This window comes from Leuresthes tenuis, unplaced genomic scaffold (genome assembly GCF_036924035.1).
Source record: "Leuresthes tenuis unplaced genomic scaffold, fLeuTen1.0.hap1 SCAF_16, whole genome shotgun sequence".
NCBI lineage: Eukaryota > Metazoa > Chordata > Actinopteri > Atheriniformes > Atherinopsidae > Leuresthes > Leuresthes tenuis.
The window spans coordinates 18,517,122-18,539,244 of NW_027325370.1; the positions used below are offsets into that span (position 1 = coordinate 18,517,122).

The 22,123-nt window shown below is 39.0% G+C and overlaps 1 protein-coding gene across 1 annotated transcript; it reads right to left on the minus strand.

Annotated features, from left to right (window-relative positions):
- Positions 1–18,079: 18,079 nt before the first annotated feature.
- On the minus strand, positions 18,080–21,367 carry LOC140272205 (uncharacterized). The gene is made up of 2 exons (XM_072367567.1): positions 21,011–21,367; positions 18,080–20,225 (listed from the first exon to the last, which is right to left on the minus strand). The coding sequence occupies exons 1-2, from the start codon at positions 21,275–21,277 to the stop codon at positions 18,591–18,593; spliced, it is 1,902 nt and encodes a 633-aa protein (XP_072223668.1). The 5' UTR covers positions 21,278–21,367; the 3' UTR covers positions 18,080–18,590.
- Positions 21,368–22,123: the final 756 nt, after the last annotated feature.

The window sequence follows — 22,123 nt, forward strand, 5'->3', positions numbered from 1 at the left end:
ACAGCACAGATTTGTTAGCTTGTCACACAACACAGACATGAATGAGTTTCGAAGCTGAGCGCAGCGCCCCCCGCCACACCCGATGTGAAAGCCCTTTTGGATGTTGGATTTTATCTCCTTCCCCTGTTTAAACCATTACAGTATGATCTTTACACTGCCGTCAGTATCAATGAATCTTGACCTTTTTTTGATCATTTTGTATATATTGACATCTACTCGTGTAAAAAAAAAACATAAACAGCATAATATTTTAAGCACTTATTTATACAGGACATGTACAAGACATTATTAAACATGTTCGTAAACTATGGCACTTGACTCTCTCAGGCCATCGGCAGTTCTTGTTGAGCAAAAAAAAAAAAAGACAGTGGAAAGCCTACTAGAACCCACCTAAAATATTGACTAGTCTGTGCATATGGTGTAAAATATTACACGATCTTTTAAACCTTTCAGAACAACTTCACACAGATTAACATTATCATCAAGTCGCGCACAGAACTTTATTCGGACACTAATCTATGCGGGTTGTTGCACTTGCTTTTCCGTGACAGCAAAACATGAAGAACTAAATTCGAACTACACTGTATGTGTGAATTTTGCAATGAGCAGATGTATGTTTTCAGGTAACCTTTAGTTGTTTCTGCAGATGCATTCAGACAGGAAGACAATACACTGCTCGTACTGCTGAGTCTTCTTCCTTCTCATTTTGATCTAACCTCATGATCTAATAAAATAAAAATTCATAGCTTGACAATGTACTGTATAGAGGAATAATAGAAAGTCAAGTATCTCATTAAACTTAATTTTTTAAACTTAACATCAGAAACCAAAACAGGTCACAGGCCTACAGTGGCCGGTGACTCCCTTGATGTCATGAAAACTAATATATTTTAATGAGCCTGAGACCTGGGCCGGATAATAATTTTCTTATTTGGGTCGCAGGCTGAAGTTGAATAACCTCTGTGTAAAACACATGGCATTTAATGATACAGTCACAACCTACAGCTTCCACTTATCACTTTGTAGGCAAGGAGGTGGTGGGGTGATTTGTACACACTGGGGGTCAGATGGTGTGAAGAGGCCAGCAGAGATATGATCAGTGATGAGTGCGGCCTATTTAAAGGCCCTCGGGGTTGCACGCTACCTTTAATTCTTCAACAACTAGTCAGGCTGTTATCTCCCTTGCACACCACTGGGTGACTACGGGTCACATACACAAAGGCCCAGATGCCATACTTGTACATGATGAGTTAGTTTGTTCATGTTTGTTTGTTCTTTAACCTTCCCCTCACTGAAGGGTTGCATTTCCCACCTCAGCGCCATCCTGTTTTACCACAAAGCAGAGAAAGATGAAGACAAAATTAAAAAAGAAAAGAAAAATGAGAGGGAAAACTCTTCTCTTTTGGATAACAAACAGTAATATCATATCATTGGAGTTCCCTGGCCTTTGTCTTTAAGTGTTTAACAAGTGTGTTTAGGCTTGGAGAAACCTCGTAAACACAGAGAGGAAAAGTAAGTCACTCCAAGGCCTTTTCAAACTGTTATTTACAGTGCTCTGTGTTTGGTACATAGATCACAGCGAAACAGCCATTTTGGTTTGTAATATTTCACATGATTTGCAAAGCACGCTCTGAAGCAATTACAGTAAAATCAACTGTGTGTCTTCAAGGCACAGTCAAGCACTTTGTCTTGACTTCATTTTTGTGAACAGTTGAATTTGTGTGGAAATCACTACCGAGGGAGTGATGAGAAGAAGACCCGGCACATGTGTGAGTGTTTGAGATGACAGGGAAATGAACCAGAGGAAACAGATTAGTCTGCAGGGGGAAAAAAATTTGGTTTCTAATCTTAGAAACACTTAAAGAGTCAGACTATTTGGCCATGGTCCACATCACTCTGTCATCAGTAACATTCTGTTCCTGTCATTTTGAGTCTGTACATTTGTGAAAGAGCCTTTGCAGAACTTTTACTGGAACATCTCATCTTGCTCTGTAATTGTTTGATCCATTTAGCAATCAAACTAAGGAAAATAATCTTGGCAAAGAAAGCAAATGTTGGAAGTAACAAAATGCAAATACTTTGTTACTGTGCCAGAGTAAAACTTTCAGGTATCTGCTGTTTACTTGAGAACTTATTTTGACAACTTTGCTACATTTTAACACAACTATCTATATTTGTATATATAATATATTTTCAAGAGGGTATGTGATGGAAAATAACTAATACTCAAGACTAATTTTAAATGATGGATGGAGCAGCAACATCTAGAAATGTGTATCCATCACCACACAAAAGACGTAAAAAGGATATCATGACATAACATAACTAAACAGACAAGAGAGAAACTTAAATGTAAAGTTTGTGACAAAAAGATTCAGAAACATATGATGTGGATGAACGTGAAGCAGACACAGCAGGTTCGGAGCAGCAAGTTATTCCTCCCCCGGGACCTTAAGTAGGTGAACTGTTTAAAGTTGCTGGCAGCAAGAACAATTCTTTTTGGAATCCGTTGAGCCAGAGTTAATTTATTTACAATAAATGAAAATTGGCACGCTACCTGAGACTATATAGACAAACCACATATCCAGCAAGTTGGGAAATTTTATCAATGCAATAAAAAACCTTAAATCTGTATTATTCTATTATTCTTATAGTTTTATTTAAACAAACGCAAGTACAAGGAAATTATTTTCAGTGTTTTCACTGAACAACTTTGTTTTATTTTGAAAAACACTAAAAGAAAAGAAGGCTGGGAGAGAGGCCAAGAAAGACAGAAAAGCTTATATAATACACAAATAACACCCCTCTGGAAGATTCTATAATCAGCAGATCATGCGGTGACAGGTGAGGGTGTCAGGGTTAGTCATAAAAGGATCAGCCACCAAAGTCTTAGACTTTCCAAGCTAGGATGAGTGGTGGCACACCGCTGTGCCAAACTCTGCCAGAGAATCATTAATGAGCTCCAAAAAATAGTTTGTAATGCAAGCTTGCAAAGTAATTTGGTCTTTCAACGTCAGTGGAAAGATTCAGGGAGTCTAGAAATCTCAGTATGCAAAGACGATCAGCAAGAATAGATACAGATTTGTCAGAAAAAGTGTAGCAATCAGCATCCAAGCTGAAGAGCTCACTAAGGTTACCTTGAGACTGCATGTTAAATGTGGCCCAAATCTGTGACTCTGATCTGATCTTTCACACAGTATGATGTCCCAAATCAGATACAGATCAGATTATTTGTGTATTTTGTAATGCGACCTCAGTCTGGATGGTCAAATCAGAATTCATGAGACGTGTACATCACTCTTAGTCACCACATGTCTGTGACTGTCTCTTTATTTTTCATCTTCTAATAGCCAGTTTGTTAGGCTTCCTATCTCCATTGCATAGAAGTTTGAGTGTGTAAACAGACACCAGAATCTCTGTTAGTGATCTTTACTTCCTGTATCTAGTAATGTTTTTGTTTTTTGCTCATGCACACCATGACATCTTTGTTGTTATTCTTTGCCCAAGCAGTTTGGTTCAGTATGGTGAACCGTTCACACTAAAATCTGACAGAATTGAGCATTAAGGCCTGCAGTCTGAACATAGTTTAAGAGCACTCAGTACTTAAAGTGGTCTGAATTAAGTTGTGAGTAATAGATTATGCTCAAGATTGGTTTTACCTTTTAAGAAGTTAAGAATGGGACACCATATGAATATGTTTTGAAGTCACCACTGTACAGCAATCCCAGTTATTCTGCCAAAGATAAGTTTAAGATAGGGCTCATTTCATTATTTGTTTCAAGGCTCTTATACACCAAACCAATGTGAAGGACCAGCAGTGACAAAAGGGCTCACTGCTCATATCACTCATATATGCCTGAAACATATAACATTTGAACACAATGTAAAGACAACACCCCACTCCCAACTAATCAATGCTTGCTAAAGAGCACATATCTTTGAAGTGCAGAATGGAGCACTAGTATCTACATTATTTGAATGAGGTAACAAACAAAGTCCGGTAATGTTTGGTTTAGTTTTTAATGTCCAACATAAATGTGGTGTTCAGTCTGCTCCAAGAAAAACGTGCTTTATATCAGACTTAATCATACGGATTGTTTTGTTCGTTCATGCTTTCATTAAACCTCTAAGTTTTGTGCATTGAAAACAATTAATTTTTTTATTTTATTTTATGCCAATTAGAGGAATCTCTCTCACTGACAAGACTCAATGTGTTGAAATGACCTGGGAAAAAAAACTGACAGATAACATGAAACTTTCGTTGACTCTTCCAATGTCCCTTACAGATGATTGATAATTCTGACAATCCAAATCAAATGCATAGCTGAAACATTAGTACACAGAATTTGTTGTTGTTGATTTCCTCAACAAAGCAAAACCTGGAGTATTTGTACCCATCAACCAAAAAATAAACCTCAAGTGCTGCTAATGCAGGGAACCCAAATAACATGAAGTTTGGGTAGACATAACCTAACAACATAGATCTGACAGTGAACAAAGCAAAACCTGGGGTATTTGTACATTTGAAATAGCTAATGGCTGACACTGAGCAGGTGTGGTAATTAGTGAACTAGGACCTGGTGTGTGGGGGAGCAGAAAGCAAGACTGACTAAGACAAAGGAACAGACAGAAGATACGAAACAAATGTCAATGAAATAATAACACTAACACTGAAAATCGGAACACCAAAAACATACAAAATATCATAGACCGTGTCACATGTTAAAGACAGCACATCCACTTCCAGCACAAAAGTTTTATGTATTGGGACATAATCAACAAAACAAAACAAAAAGTCTTACAATATGAAAAAAAACAACCTCAGATGAACCATATAACATATTATACTCTGTCATCTGTTAAGATTAGCTAAAATGTAATCATGTTAACAGATACCTCCTGTTGTAGCTCCTGATTTTTTGCAGACTTTGACCTTGGGGTGAATTTGCGGGGATATCAACCCCTGAGAAGATTAGCATTTGTCTTGAACGATTCACTCGTGAATAATCTTTCGAAATGTAAAATGATGGAAATTGGAAATGACCTTATAACCTCTCCCAGATTGATGGGCAGCAACAATTGCTTCTCTGTGATCATTGCTAATTTCTTTCCTCCTTGGCATTGTGTTACCACAAACCTGAATGTCTTAGTACACAGAATTTATTTGTTAGCATTATCTGAGACACAATCAGATTGTACATGTAGTGATACAGCAAGGAGAATTTAGGAGTTCCAAACAAGAAGATTTAAATGCACAGGCTGTGGTGTTGCTTTATGTCTTCATAACAATTATCAGCCAGTATGGGAGAAACAAGCATACTAGCAGCCTAATAGCCCATATATATGATTACAGTAACAACTTACAAAATAGCTGATATCATTTTTTTGCATGTTCATGTTCATTCCGCAGGATGATTTCCTCATGAATGGAAGTTGCTTTTTCTCAGTGGGAAATTGTACAAGCAAACTGAAAATTCTGCCTTTGTAGAATTCAAAGATGGCATGCTGATAAGGCGCTCAAAAAGTGGCTCAGAGGTTTTCAACAATTTTAGAAATTCAAAAAATAAACACACTGAGTGAAAAGAGAAGGATGAGAGGTTTAAACAGTTATTATTCCCTCTGTAGTTAGCAGCCTGACTGCAGTAATGACAGCAATACAGTTTGGTAGTAAGACTCAGAAGATCTGTGACAGAGTTGCTTGAGATTATTATTTCCCAGCTGACAACTGAGCACTGTATTTCATCATAATGGAGGGTGCAGCCTGCAGTAAATCAAGACCCCGACTACATCAGATGTAACTCAAAGAATATCATGGGGACCACATGATTAAGGGACAGTTTTCAAGTGCTCTTGGATACTTCATGCACAAACTGAAGATCAGTTAGAAAATTGTCAAGCTGCAACAATTACCAGTACAGATGAAAGAGTCCAGTGACACAGTGTGTGAGTGTTTACACACCTATTTACTCCACATAGGAACAAACGTCATGAAAGAAACTGAGTCTAATTCTACCAGTTTTGATGCTACTTATCAAAGCAGTCCCGAGTGTTGGACCTTTACATTTCCATACTCGAGGATCTGGAATCCTTTAGCTGTGAACCACCAAAACATGCAGTTTTAGGTTGTTCGCTGAGCACAGTATACCTGTCTGAAAAAGCATTCAGCGTTATCTAACAGTAAAAATAAAAGCCTCTAACAGGCCGTGACAAAAATGATACCCGACATCATTACCCTGGACAGAGGCATGGATGTTCAGGGTGGCAAATTGTTTTTTAATGAAGGGAAAAGTGTGACTGATTGTTCTTGAAAAGAGCGCCAGGGAAGTTTTTGAGAGTATTTTCTTGTTGTGAGCACACATGTGCACTGTTCTGCATGCACAGCCTTGTCAGCAGGGAGGGGGGAAGCAGTGTCTATCCAAGCACAAGCAGGGGGCTTCCAGGAGAAAAAACAAAAAGTTAAGAGCAAATATGTAAAGGCATTGAGGATTTGTTTTTATCATTTGTGTGTCAATTCTTTCATAGCAATACACTGGGAAACATGAGCGATTGGTTCTGTGGATGTTTCGGCATGCCATCAGTTCCAGCATATTTTAGTTCTGTGCATGTCTGGATCCTAGCGCTTGAATAATAGATTAGTCTGATTGATTCCGGTTTGGTACATTTCCATTATTTCTCAGTTCGGGGCTGAATTTGAGCAAGCATAAAGACGTCTGGAGAAGAAGGTGGAGTTAGAGATGAAACCTGACTGGATCAACAAACCTCTCGTATTAAAATAATAATAATAATTATATGTATTCAGTGAAATCATAATAATTTGAAGATAAAAATGAGCTTGTTTAGTATTCTACTAGAAAATATAAATTTTTTGTTTTTGTTTTTTAATGAGTCTCTTGAACAACCCAGATGTATGCACTTTAAGGCACTTAAAGCATTGGCTTCACTTTCCAGACCTGATGGCTTTTATGCAGGCTAGTAGTTTTTGTTCACTCTCCGACAGGCACTTAGCATGATTACATGATAGATGAGTTGAGCTACAGCTACAGCTACATTTCGACTTAGCTATCTAATCAGTCCACCATCTTTGTGGACTGAATAGACTAGCATACATGCATGCGAATGAAATCGAGTTATATCAACAAGACCACAGTGATGTGGACGGTATTAGAAAACACTTCAGACATTAACCCTTAAAACCATAACTATTCTATCATACATGTAAGTAAAACTGAATTTACTGCACAAGCTATGTCTTTAAGTTACTTTTAGTGATTTTGTCAGATGACACTACAATTATAGAAATAATGGTTTTATTAGAACACAGCGAAAGTCTGGAAATGCTTGAAGTGACTGTGTTGACTCATTGCCATCTGACAAAAGAAACAAAAAAAAATGCCAACAGCTTTCAAATTCAGTTTTCAATCCCCAACTGCCTTATCTGGGTGTGTAAAGTTTGGGTTTCACTTGTTCCATTTCTTACAATTCTAGTCAGACTAACACCTTTACATGCATCTTGAAAACTATGTTTTTGTTAAATATGCATTGAATGTGCAGTGCTTGCAAGTTACAGCATTTGATCAATGTTGTGAGATCCTGAAGGTTCCTTCTAGGTTAAAGCTACAAATGTACCAGGTTATTCTGTACATTTAAAGAATGAGAAATGACTGCAGTGATCATCGGATTCAGTTTGAGTGGGGAAACACTGGCTGGGGCATATTGGACCACGCACCACCCACCTTGCTCCCCTTAGCCACTGTATACGATACATATTAAGTCATGTTGTTGTAATATACGTGTTGCAGAAGGCCCTTAGCACAGGACAAATCAGGCTTCAAGTAAACTTGACATAAGTGAAAAACCCATCAACCAAAAAATAAACCTCAAGTGCTGCTAATGCAGGGAACCCAAATAACATGAAGTTTGGGTAGACATAACCTGACAACATAGATCTGACAGTGAACAAAGCAAAACCTGGAGTATTTGTACATTTGAAATAGCTAATGGCTGACACTGGGCAGGTGTGGTAATTAGTGACCCAGGACCTGGTGTGTGGGGGAGCAGAAAGCAAGACTGACTAAGACAAAGGAACAGACAGAAGATATGAAACAAATGTCAATGAAACACTAACACTGGAAATCTGGAAATTGGAAACACCAAAAACATACAGAATATCACAAACCGTGACACCTGTTAAAGACAGCACATCCATTTCCAGCACAAAAGTTTTATGTATTGGGACATAATTTAAAAAACAATATAACCATATGAGATATTATACTGTCATCTGTTAACAAAACTTAGCTAACATGTTAACAGATACCTATAGATATCAACCCCTGGGAAGATTGGCATTTGTCTTGAGCGCTTCACTCGTGAATAATCTTTCTAAATGTAAAATGATGGAGTTTGGAAATGACCTTATAACCCTTCCCAGATTAATGGGCAGCAACAATTGCTTCTCTATGATCATTAGGTTCTATTTACCTAATTAAAAGCTGGTTTAGCACCAGATGGCCTTTATTTTGTCCTGAGACATAGAATCTTGAAATTCAAAGAGGATGCACAGTATTTTTCAGACAACTGTATGTCATTATCTTCTTTATATATTGCTTTTAGACAGTTTTGTCAGCCCTGAAAGCACGGTGACCTTGAGCCCTATCAGTTGGATCACCAAGATTTATGCAAAATTCTCAGTATCAAAAGATCCAAGTTTGCTCATGTCACCCTTACAGCTGCAGAGCTGGAACTTTTCGGTGGAAACACATGCACTCAAACAGACACAGAAACAGAATTGACAAATAATCTGATAATATGCCCCTCAGTGCTCTCGAGTGCATTTTTGGAATGTGGATACCTTTTGGAAATACATTTGAATCCCTCTTAACCCCCCTGAACAGGAGTTGGCCCATCAAGATTAACAGGTAAGATAACTTTAAGGAAGGCTACAGTTTCTTAATCAATTAGTAGACGTTCATGTCTTTTTCTTTGTCATTTTATACCTCTGATCAATCTGTCTTTTCCACCTCAGCCAGGAGGGGAAAAAGATGTTATGCATCTTTGATGAATTTACCAATTCTTTTGTATCTCCACTCTGGCTTTTTCTGAACAGATTTAATCATGCATAAAAAAGGTGGAAAGAAATGCACTTTGTGATGGCATGTGCAGAAAATCACTCACACACTGTCGCGTGCGTACACATGCTGCTGGGAATCACAGCCCTGGTTGTTTGACTCTGACACCAGCATAAATGAATATGAAGGGATGAAATAGGATTAGCCTCTTTGCTATTGATTAGCTGGTCGTGTAATAATTAAAGCGGGCTGAGCTGGAGGGCTACTGCAGTGTGCGCGTGCGTGTCTGTGTGATGAATGCCAAGGTCCCCAAACTCAAGATTGTTCCACTCAGCACAATCACAACCACCTCTTTTCCTGCCAGCTCCGCTATAGAGAGCAACCAGCGCATGGTCACGCAAGATCGGGTGTGTGTATGTGTGTGTGTCCCAGGGAGTGTGTTTGAGAGACAATGTAACCAAGTGGGGCTGTTTTGCACCATTTCAGATTGTACATTTTGATTGTATGTTTAATTTAGTTTAAGTTTGTTTCATTTATCATTTAATAAAATCATATGCATATCGTCTTTTTCTAGCTCAGCTCTGGGCTATGCACACATTCATACTGTGTGTGTGTGTGTGTGTGTTGTATGTACAGCACTCAGCAGTTAGTCCACTATCTCCCTGCAGCGTAATCTCTTGATTTGTGGGATTGACCTCTCTTAATTCAATGGAAGAGAATCGCTGTGACAGCAACACTGAATGGATTTTCAATGCACCGCACCTTCTCTAATAAGTTTAAGGATAACCTCCTCCTTCCTGTCGCACACACAGCCCGAGCGAGAAGGGAGGGACAGATTGCATGTGCAGATATTGTACAAACTGAATGAAGTCATTGGACTGAATCAACTGATTGAATTCCTCCAGTCTATCCTTCTTGCTTTCCCCTTTCTCTGTAAATGTGTCTCTTCAGTCTGGTGGTTCTGATCAATGTCTCCTCTGTGGGCCATGTCTCAGCAGGCTTATCCTAGGACATCTTCATTATGAGTCTGATGCTACTAACGGTGCACTGACAATAAAGCTTGTTAAACTTGTGATCCATCAGTCTGATACTGGCTTACATTTTGCATTTAAGAAAGTTTGCAGACACTCTGATCTGCAATTGTCAAGTCTCAAATGGCTGCTGATCTGCAAGTATGACGACAAAATCAACCGGAAATCTTTTACAGGATACCTCCCATTTTACCTGGTCCCAGGCTGCACCCAAGGGATTCTGTACCCTCATACATTCGACGAAGGATAGGGAGGGCAGAGGGAGTCCCACTTCTGGACAAAACAGAGCTAAGGAGAGGGGAAAGATGGTGGATGGATTAATGAGCCAGTAGTTGTTACTGATGTAGCATACTTAAGTATACACAGCAAAAATAAGACAAATATTAAAATATCTTTGATATTATACCAAAATGCAATCTATCCAACATCCAGATGATACATCCTTTTAACACCCTTTGAAAATATCAAAAGAAACAGACACCAGATTTAACTTAATTTAAGAATAATTTTGAGAATTGTGCTGCACATACACAAAATCTGATGAAAGATGTTGACGGAGTGCCTGAAGTATAAAACTAATAAGAGATAATAAACTCGAAAAGCACTCAAAGTGCTCACCCTCTGCCAAGGCCAATGTCCATTTTTGTAATTTTTTTTTTTTTTAACAAGAAAGCCCTTTGGATCTTTGGATCTGCACCAAAATTTAATGGATTCTTCCCTAACACATGCTTCACCTCTTTTTTTCTGTGTAATCCTGCTGACAGAAAGATATTCAGCAGAAATCAGGCTGAAAACCACATGTAGAATACATCAGTACAAAGAAGTATATTTTGATGTTTAAAATCAAGATTATTTCAATTCAAAGGCCATTATAATTCCCAAATAAATACCCACTTGAAGGATTAAAAATATAACTCAAAAATTTACCTTACTTCCAAAGAGCCATGAAAATGACTTGATAAGTATTCATGCAGATTAAAATTTAATCAGAATTTTTTTTTTCATGTCGTCCAACACAACTTTCAAAGTGATGTATTTCAGTAGAACATCTGGTTTGTGTGTACAGCATGTTTCATGTGTTTATCCAAGTGTGAGAGTCAACAGCCAGTAATCCGGCAAAGGTGTTTTTGATGCAAAATATTGTCATAAAATCAGCTGTATTGGAAAAAAGCAGCAGAGAGCACATTAGTCCAGTGTTTGCCTCAATAGTTGTTGCATGTACAGTTAAAAATTATGGTTATTATCTGCCAAGTGGAATTCAGATTTGTTATATTGATGTTTATCTGATCAACTAGCCAATGGTTACTTGGTTAGTTTACTTGCTGGTCATTTTGCTTACGTTTTTCTGGTGTCACAGGGTGTTAACTGCAGAACACTTGATGTAGTATCAGTCACAGATGGAAGCATATGTGCAACCTCACATGTTTCTGCTTTGAGGCCTGTTCATCCTTTGTACTTCCTGAAGCCACAACAAGCTAAGCTAATTGTCTCCAGTTTTCTTCTCCATTTACAATTCTATTGCTGTTATCTGTCACCAAGATCAATGTAAAAGCAATAATACTCAACCCCAGTTAACAGTCAAGAAGTGTGTAAAGCAGTGATACAAACTGCCCGCACAAATACATACTGCAGCCTCTGTTTCCTCGGAGTAATAGCTTTTTAATTACTATGAACAGGGAGAAATCGTTGGCAATTTTCAGGGGGACAACTAATATGTCATACCGGGGGTGACAGACAGAGCTGAGGACTGAGAGATAGCTGAGTGGGCCCTCTAGTGCTCAACATGTAAAAGTGCAATCCCATGTGAACTTCTTTCAACAGCCCTGCACATCAGAGTGAAAGAGCCCCAGACATCAAACACAATCAGGACCTGGAGCACTAGTTATCCTGTAAAAATGGCTCTTTTCCTCATCTACTTTGCTGCCAAAAATATTGCTCCTCACTTTAGATACTGTAAATATTGTCACTCGGCTTTGCTCTCGCAACTGCTGCCCAATAAAGCAGATGGATGCTTGAGGTGGATTCAGACTATGAATTTCATCAAGACTGACCAGAATTATTTGTGGAGTATTACATCACTCAACTATAAGCAGTCCTTCATTTTTAGACAGCACATTATCCATGCTATGTAATGCACATGAGTGGGTGCTTCTCATAAAGATATACTGTAAAAATTTTCCCCAGCCTCCTTAGCTCAATAACCTGAGTGGACTTCCAACTGTTACAATAAAGCTGAGGCAGTAAAGAGAGAGTGTGTTTGATCCAGTACTGTGATGACGGATTACCACACTACATAGTGTGTGTGTTTTCCTGCAGTCAGGAGGGATATGTTACCATTTCTTTAGAAAAATATAATTTGTTAATGAGTAAGCAGCATTTTGGATCTGCTATACCTGTTTTGGGCCACTTGAGCGCAGCAGAACCAACCTTATAAGTTGATTTAATAAAATTGCCCACATCAGTATATCAACATTGATTTAAAGTAAGCTTATTTCATCAGCAGTAACTAACGGATTGCATCACTGCAGCTTTTTTTTTAAAGCCTACTTTTTTAAATTTCCTACTTCATGGTCTCAAAAGAACATTTCTATCACAACCTTTATCTTAATGCATTTACAGTCACGACAGAGGTCTAAAAGGCAGATTATAATACTTCTGCTTCTTGTTAATGATTGCTAAACATATCTACAGGGCGAGAGATTCTGTTTAAAGACATTTGCTCTCACATACAATGTAAAACTTTAGGTCAGAGCTTAAAACATCTGATGGAATGTCAAGATTTACAGTATTAAGCAAAAGTCTTGAGCCACCCCTCATTTAATTTTATGTTGCTGGGAAAAGAAGAAATAGGTGCAGTGATTTATTGAAACGAGTATGGGACAAAAACAGACTATTAAAACAAGTTTAAAAATCAATATTTGGTCTGAGCACCTTCATTCTCCAACACCGTCTGAACCCTCTTAGACAAGCTTTCTGTCATTTCTTTAAGTATTCTTCAGGAATAGTTCTCCAGGCTTCTTGAAGGACATCCCAAAGCTCTTCTTTGGGTGTCGGCTGCCTTTTGTTCTGTTCTCTGTCAGGATGATCCCACACTGCTTCAATGATGTTGAGGGCCGGGCTCGGGGGAGGATTCATCCCTCCATAAGACCTGTTGCCACTGATTTTTGTGTTGGCAGTTTTTGTGTTTTCCACTCCAGTTTCCTAAGATTGTTTGAGGACACAGGGCTTTCCATGCCAAGTGTTCTTTAGGAGTCATGTTGTTGTTACAAAGAAATATGTGATGTCTGCCAGGTTGTGTTATCTTGGGCATTTATGGGAGACGCAAATAAAGAAATGGGAAGAAAACATTTCTCGTTTGAACAGTCTGATAGTAACTACGTGCTCAAAGATATTATTTAAAATCGGCCATTCCAAAAAACACTGGTCATTCCCTTGTGCTAGGTGCCTTTATTATGCTTAAAATTGTTCATTTAACAGTGTTAAGTAGCTTGGCAAAAAAATAAAAAAATAGAAAAATGACCAGGTAGAAGGACTGGACTGAAAACTAGTGAAAAAGCAGCCAAGGTCCAAAGAAAAACTCTGAAAGGCCTTCAGAAAGCCTGAACTACTGCTCCAGACCACTTTAAAAGATCACAAGAAATTTTGGCTTGGAGCAGTGTGGTCTACCAGTATTTTGTAGACTAATACATATATGTAGGTGCTACGGCACAAAATGCTGCAATGTATAAATAAGTCACAGAGCAAGATCTAACTTATATGACTGTTATTTTTGTACGATGGTTGTTTTATGTTTTTGCTGGACATTTATGACCTACTAAGCAATGAACTGGATTTTTGAGAATAACTTTGGAAAAGAATTTACCCTGTAGTTATCATTTAACCACTGGTTACCAGTTCAACAATTTCCTAGTGCTTTTTTTTTTTTCCTTTCTTTTCCTTTGGTCAGTTAATGCTTGACTTTCCAGTGTTGGTGTCTGGTTTGAAGTGTATGTTGCAGTCGTTCAGCATTCAGTAGGTAGGGGACCCATTATACCAAATCTGGTTATGCTGCATGTCTGTGTGATGGAGAAGAGTTTTCAACTTCTGCCTTCTCTTTTTCAGTCACGTGTGTGATCACCCTCATGGTCCCCGGCTTCCTTTTCCTGCCCTTTCTCATGGCTCCCACTTCCCGGGCCCTACATCACTGTCTCCTCTGTTGTTAGGCCAGTGTTGGAGTGGAAGTCGACAGAAGTCCATGGCCCGAACAGCATGAAAAGCCTTCTCATTAATTCTGCAGAGAAAGACTCGATTACTGAGCTCCGGACTTCTTACTGCTGAGAACAGCTTTTCCCCACACGCATTGATTTCTCCAGCTTTCTCAGCCCTCTCTCCCTCTGTCCAAGCCAGCTCAGCATGCACACACACATACACACTCCTCCACAGTGAATCATCTGAATATCATAATACAGTCCATGATGAATGCTAACTAGACAGCAGCTCCAGCATTGATTAATGAAGATACCGTACTGGCTCACAACAGTGGACCAGGCGCCTCACAGTCCAAGCCAAAGATAACTGTTTTGTGGGTATTAATCATGGTTAACCAGGCAGCATTTTCTAACAGAACAAATGAAGAGGCTTATCGTGGATTTGGAGGTACAATGAACCCCCCACCACACATATCCTAATAGTGCATAGCTACATGTGTACACAACCTAATGCACAAGGTGAGCTTTTGGAGTGGCTTTAATTACACTTATATTTGATCGTCTCTACATAAAACAGAGGGCTGACCTTGCCTTTATGGCTTGTTACTAACGCAGTAATTGTTTTCTTGTGTTTTTCTCCTTACTTTGCAGGCCCATTCAAAACGTACCATTCGAAACATCCATTTCAGCGTGGCAACATGTTTGTGCAAATTCTCCGAACAAAAACGAAAATCTGATGACCTACACAAGTCTGTCAGCAGAAACTGGCTATAGATTAAAGTGCATTTCTATCACAAAACCACAAGAATACCAGTTAAAAAGAAAAAAAAAAGACATTTGCCAGCGATGCCCCACAGACCTGTGCGGAAGTGAAAGGAAATTGTTTAGGCTGATGATTGGAATTGCGGTGGTTAGCAGGTATTACCATCGCCATTTCTAATGAGCATCAGCTCAGAACTCATAGAAAATTACATTTCTCTATCAGTTCTGCGCTGATTTAATTGAGAATATAGGCAAAGGCAAACAACAGAAAATAAGTCATTCTACTAACTCATCTTTTGGTTGATATGAGGTCAGCAAAGATTTGTCCCTTTCTGTCAGATGTTATTAATTTCTTCTCATTATCTGTTTGTAATATGAGTAGAGGAGCACAGGTTCAACTGACATGTCTGTGTTAAGCAGACACTGTGACTTGCTGCCCCCTGGCTGCTGACAGGTGATCTGTGCCAGAAATAGGTCTTCACACAGCCACGGCCTACAAATGGGGCACCTCACCCTTACAGGTCTCCAGAGGAGCCTACATCTTTTTACACAGATCAGAAGGCTGTGTTCCATTTTTAGTCTTGCATTCATATTTGCCTCATCAACCATCCTTTTGGCCTTGCAGAGTCTGTTAGAGATGTTTAATTTTGGAGTCTAATATAAAGACCCAGATTTCATAAAGGGTAAGTTGGCGCTTGAAAAGTGTGGACTCTGTTTTTTCCCCTGGCCCTGTTGCATTTGTATTGATGGGAGTTTCAATTTCTGGGTGCAAAATTTCAGGGACACCATTGAAACGAGTTACTAAGCTTTGCAGTGTTGATTTCCCTGCTGAATGCAAGATTTGTTTCACAGATTTTTCACATTTTTTATTACCAAAACCTCTAACTTTCTCACTTGACATGGCCGTAATTATTGCCACGTGGGTTGTGTGTAATGCTACAGTGTGTTTTTATTGCCATGCCTTCATTTTTTGGAATTCTATAAGTTTGGACAGAGAGCTGCAGTGATAACTGTCTGTTTGGCATATCCAAAACGTTTTCCTTATTATTGCTATGTAGCTGCGTATTTGGTTTTAATGCCTTCTCCTCACATATGTGTGCTAAAGTCTCAATTTAGTTAAGCTGAAGAGTGAAGTCTTATGACACTCATGAAAGATTCTATTAATCAAAGCAGACAGAACTAAACAAGCTAATTTACAGCCTTCTTATGATCAACAGGTCTTATCCACAGGTTTGTGACTACTGTTAAACTCTTGGTTGTGCCTGTGTGTGTAAATCAGTGAAGTTTAGGGTGTCACTCGCAGAACTCAACTCTCCCACAGGTGTTAGCCATCATTTGTAACCACACACACATTTGCCTGCAATTCTAAATCTGCCCCCAAGCGTCCTCAATCCTCTACAGACAGACCCTCACTTTCCACTTGAAGTCCTTTTATCCTAAGACCCAATTTGTTGGCAATTTTCTGTTTGGTTCATTTGAAGCAGGAACTCATTGGCTGGGGTAAAGCAAACTTTATAGATTGTATTCAAATTCTTCACAATGTTTACCACAAGTTACCTCGTTTTTTAGCGTGACCATGTTTTTGTTTTTAATGCACCGCTCCCTTCACTGTCTCCTGACTGACTGAAGCCAGGTGTAACAAAAGCTGCAGCAGTAGCTAGGATGTCCTAAAGCCTAGTTTATGCTTCTGCGTCGATGGCGTAGGTGACATCGTCATCGAGCATTCGAAGTTCTGCTTTGAGGGAACGCGTTGCTCTGCAATTTTCTTCCGGTTACAGTTAACAACAGTGAACAATGGCAACCGAGGTGGAGCAGCTGTATTTGCAGTTGGAGCTCATCGATATTGAAGAAGAAATGCTTATATTGCAAATATGTTGAAGCACAGGCGACAGAGAAGGCGTTTGCAAAGGTGATCTGTACGACCACTTAAGCGGTTGAGGCTGGGAACCAGTGAATTTACAATACTGGTTCACCCACTGAGGGCCCTGGATGAACAAATGCACTGTCGATATTTTCGAATGTCAACTGGGCCGATTTGACGAGCTTCTTCAGAAATTCCGTTCTGAGTGGACCAATCACAGCCCTTACAGTCCACATCAACGCGACGCGTAGTTAGGATTTTTTGGAGGTGTGCATGACTGTCGACGTGATGCAGAAGCATAAACTAGGCTTAATTCAGAGAAAGTGATTTTGACATCAGTTACATCTGCGTTCAGATCATTTTAAATGTTGAGATCCAAATACGTTGTACAATTAAAGCAGATTCATTTGGGATGTTTCAGATAAATGACAAAGTACAATTGTACAGTCAAGGCAGTTAACTGAAAGAAAGGAATTCTAATCTACAAACTTCTGCCTAAACACCTTTATTTGCAGGTACTCATTCTCTTTCTGCTTATGTCTATTTCTGGGAATGTTTGTGTGCACGCTTTATTACGGTAGAGCTGGACAAAGTCCTCACCAGCTGCCCTACATTATGATCATTAGGCTTTGGAAGGCATTACTCTATCATCCTCTGCAAGAGGAGCCATTAAATGACCATAAACTGGAACAAGTATTAAATCTAAACCATCTTAGAAAGCAAAAATCTCTCTTTTTTTATTCTTTTAAACAAAAACTTGGCGTGTTATATGCAATAAACTTTTTTTTTTTAAACTTTAAGAAGCCAAAGACTGCTGCATACCGGTCTCATGCATAAACTCTGCTCACACAAGGTGACAAACTAAGCAGGACACCGCCCTCTAGTGGTGACACCGAGACATGGAATAGAGCAGGCCAGTTGGTGGAACCCCTTCAGTTTAGTAGTATAAATAAAAACTTACAAATCATAAATCAATTCCCAACATCAAAAAAATTAATCACACAGAAACTTGGTAACTGTTTAACTTTTACGGTTCATAACTGTGGACCCCTCTTGTTTTTAAATGTGCTTTATAAATACAATGGTGACAAAAACCAAAGTTTACATCCAGAAATGTTTAAATAATATGTTTCACATATAATTTATTTAACATTTTTTTATTAAGTACTCTCCATCTTTTTTTTTCCCAGTTGCTCAAAAAATAATCCTACTTAGATCATACATACCATTTACACAAACAATATAACTTGAATCTCTTCTTCTGTTCTCTATCGGTAAAACTCAAATGTCTTAGTAGGCATGTGGAAACAATGGCAGCTGGTATCTGAAGCTTAGTATTAATTATACAGAGCTCTCCAAAAATTAACCATTCAAAAAATAAGTCTTTCAAAAGAAAATTAGTATTTTTAAATAGCAAATAGAGAACAAAAGACCAACTTATTTTTTTCAGTTAAGCACAGCACTACAACAATATTTCCCCTTTATATGGACGAGCTTCCATTGAATGATTAACCTCTAAACTTGGGGGACATGTTTGACTATACTTTAATGTTAACTGTGAATATGTGTTCACAATTCCGTGAATTCGAATATTTCTCCCTAATTTTCAACAACTTGTTTAAAGGAGCATATGTAGCATTCCTCCATGCTGTGTTTGCTTTGGTAGCAGGTTTTCTGCTGTTCAATACCAACATACTGTGATGGGGCTGTAATCTGGTTCCTTGTGATTTATTTTAATACATGCAGAAACTGGCATGGACACAGTAACGCTCATAGTGTGAATATGTGTCATGTTGTCTGCATCATAGAAGGAGAGCGTGTTGGATGAGAAGCTCAGGTAAATTCCAATCTTTCGAGGTTTGTTTTCAAATGTTAGCTCTGTGGTTGTATTTGGACCACAGGTGGCATATTCTTGCTTTTCATATTTGAAAAAATTATCTTTTATCCCAAGTGCCCAATACTCTCTGTTTCCAACTTCTATTTCCCAGTAATGCTGCCCTGAAGTGAATGCACTGACACCCAATGTGTGATATCTCACTGAAACTGCACTACAATTTGAAGCAGTAACTGCAGACGGGCTTCCAAATGCTGGAGGTGCAGACGGGCTTCCAAATGCTGGAGATGTGGAGGATCTTCCAAATGCTGGAGGTGCAGACGGGCTTCCAAATGCTGGAGGTGCAGACGGGCTTCCAAATGCTGGAGGTGCAGACGGGCTTCCAAATGCTGGAGGTGTGGAGGATTTTCCAAATGCTGAAGATGTGGAGGATCTTCCAAATGCTGAAGCTGTGGAGGATTTTCCAAATGCTGAAGCTGTGGAGGATTTTCCAAATGCTGAAGCTGTGGAGGATCTTCCAAATGCTGAAGCTGTGGAGGATTTTCCAAATGCTGAAGCTGTGGAGGATTTTCCAAATGCTGAAGCTGTGGAGGATTTTCCAAATGCTGAAGCTGTGGAGGATCTTCCAAATGCTGGAGGTGCAGACGGGCTTCCAAATGCTGAAGCTGTGAATAGGCTTGCACATGATGAAGCTGCTGTCACTGAATTACCAAAAAGACCTGATGAGCCTGCCGTAACAGCTGGAACTGGATTGGCTTGGTTAGTTTTGGGTTTACAAAACAAACTCCGCCCATCATCAGACACAACCACATCTGGACTGTCGCTTTTGAGTGTGAGATGTTCTGCCCGGGGATGGATCACCTGAAGCATCTCCTTCCACACAAAGAACTGCAGGTGGCTTTCATAAGGCTCCAATGAGAGAGAAGTATTCACCACCTGGAGCTCGTTTGCTCTTGGCCTGAGTAAATGCTCTGGGGTCATCATACTGCTGCTGTCAGCCCAGCTCTTTAAGAACCTCTCTGAGTCTGTGATTTTCAGAACAGAGGTTGCTTTGGCCTCCAGCTCTCTGCTCTCAGACAAAGCTGTTTCAATGGCATTTAAGGCCTCAGTCATTATACCAACACTGTCTTTCTCTTTGCACTTCAGCTCATTCTTTATCTCATCTTCTCTCTTCTTGAGAAAGCCGTACATCTCCTCAAACTGACTGCTGATTTGGGTCATCAGCTGCTGGGACTTCTCTTTGGTTTTTGTTATTTCTTCCTTCTGTGTGTTGGCTAGACTCTCAATAGCACTGATGTCACCAGCAGCTTGTTCCAGAAAAACCTCTAACTCTTCCCTCATTGATGCAGCTGCTTCCTTGACTGGTTTAAAGTTGTGTCCTTTGTGTCTCTCTCCATCTCTGCAGATGATGCAGGCCAGCTGCTGATCTGTGACGCAGAACAGCTTCAGCTTTTCTTCGTGTTCAGGGCACAGCTCAGCCACCTGTGAGACATGTTTATCTGTTAGAAAACACCAACAGCTGATACATGATGACACACCAGCACGTTCACCACTTTTGACGTTCTTCCAGTTTTACACATTTGAAGGAAAACCAAAAGAACGATTATTAACAAACATGACAGGGCGAAGTTTTATGATTTTCCTGGAGATGAATTTATCACAAGACTAACCAATTCAGGCAGATACCCTGAAACATGGAATTAGAAAAGAAAAAAGACAAAAAAATTTGATTAACTTTGACTGTTTTTCTATTTTAAATTGTGTCGGTCTGATAATCTACTGGACTTTAATGTCTGTCATTCACCATAATTCACAACACTCACATGGCTATTATAACTGTAAATATTGACAGTGTTGAAGTATCTGTATGTCTGTGGCTTTGCTATAACAGTAGCTTCCTGTTAAAAGTCCACATCAGCTTGTTAGCTTTCAGGCTCTCCCCCACACACAGAGCCAATCATAAAAGCAAACCTCAAAGCCACTCCCTTCATGACTAAATAGAATCTAACAAGCTTCCCCCTGATAGAAGCACACCTCTCCTTATTTCAGCAACAATGTAGTTCCATAACATGTATTTGAAAATGCACCTGCATACTGTGAATCACTCTCTTTGGTTGCATTCTAACTGTCCCCGTGCGCTCTCAGACTGTGACGCAATAAAGCCAACTCAAAACATAGATAGTCCCACATGTTTGCCTTTAAAAAACAAATAGAATCTACAGGATATAGTTCACAACATTCACGATCAATGTGAATGAAATGCATACCTGTGCTCTCTCATCACCACGCTCTTTCCTTGTCCTCTCGGATTCTTTGGCCTTTTCAGCCAGACTTTTCAGAATGAGGCTGGTCGGAAGACACTGAGCTTCGGTCGCAACATCTGTCCGACAGTGCGGACACTGTTGCTGTGTGTTCAGCACAGCTGTGATACACTTTCTGCAGAAAGAGTGTCCGCAGGGAAGAGTCACTGGATCGGTGAAGATAGTCAAACAAACAGAACAAGTCAGATCTTCTGAGTATAAAAGAGACGCCATGGCTTCTGCCTTCCTCTCAGTCTGCTCTGCCAGCGAGAGTGACTTTGAATTTTTTTTTTAGCGATCACTTTCAGTTTCCTCGAAATGCCACTCCCAGTTTTGGGAAAAAAAAATAAATAAATAAAAAATAAATAAATAAAAAAAAACTGCCATTCAAAAAGTGTCACTTTTTCTAATTAAATTTTATGATAATAAATTATCCACAAATGTCATTATGTCATGTGTTAGATTCAGTTCTGGTGGTCCTTAAATCTATAAGTAGATTTCATTCCTCGAATATAGAATTTTTTTTGTCAGTTCAGGGAATATTTCGTCTCATAATCTCAGGATAAAACTGCATACTAAAGAGAGAAAAAAGACTCGGGGTGTATAGAAATGAAAGTGATTCCATTTTATTAGATTTAAGTTAATGTTGGACAACAAGAAAACTGTTGAAAGACTAATGAATACGATCACAAAAATGCAAAAGCAGTCGATGAGTACATCATAAAGAAAAAAAAGCACAGAAGAAATGAGTTATGAGGATCATAATACTATCTTACTCTTCACTTATTATGACAATGCATTTTTGTAGATCAACATTGAGTTAATTTCTCAGAAATAAATTGTGTACTATACAAATAGATGTTATCACTGACACAAATCTTGATTTGTACATTTACTTTGTATTTTGGAATCCATTAAAGTTTCTCACCACAACATAACCTCACCTACATTTAATTAAATTAGATTATATCTTCAGTTTTACAAAATTACAAATATCCTACAGCTAGAACTAACCATGCATGATTAACTGATGACCAAAAAAAAGCAAAAACAGAGTTATTTCTCCAGTGCATATCTTCA

Coding starts and splice junctions, on each gene's coding strand:
- LOC140272205 (XM_072367567.1), bottom strand. CDS start 21,277: ATGGCGTCTCTTTTATACTCAGAAGATCTGACTTGTTCTGTTTGTTTG. Junction 20,226..21,010: donor GTGGTGATGAGAGAGCACAG/GTATGCATTTCA, acceptor CATGTCTCACAG/GTGGCTGAGCTGTGCCCTGA.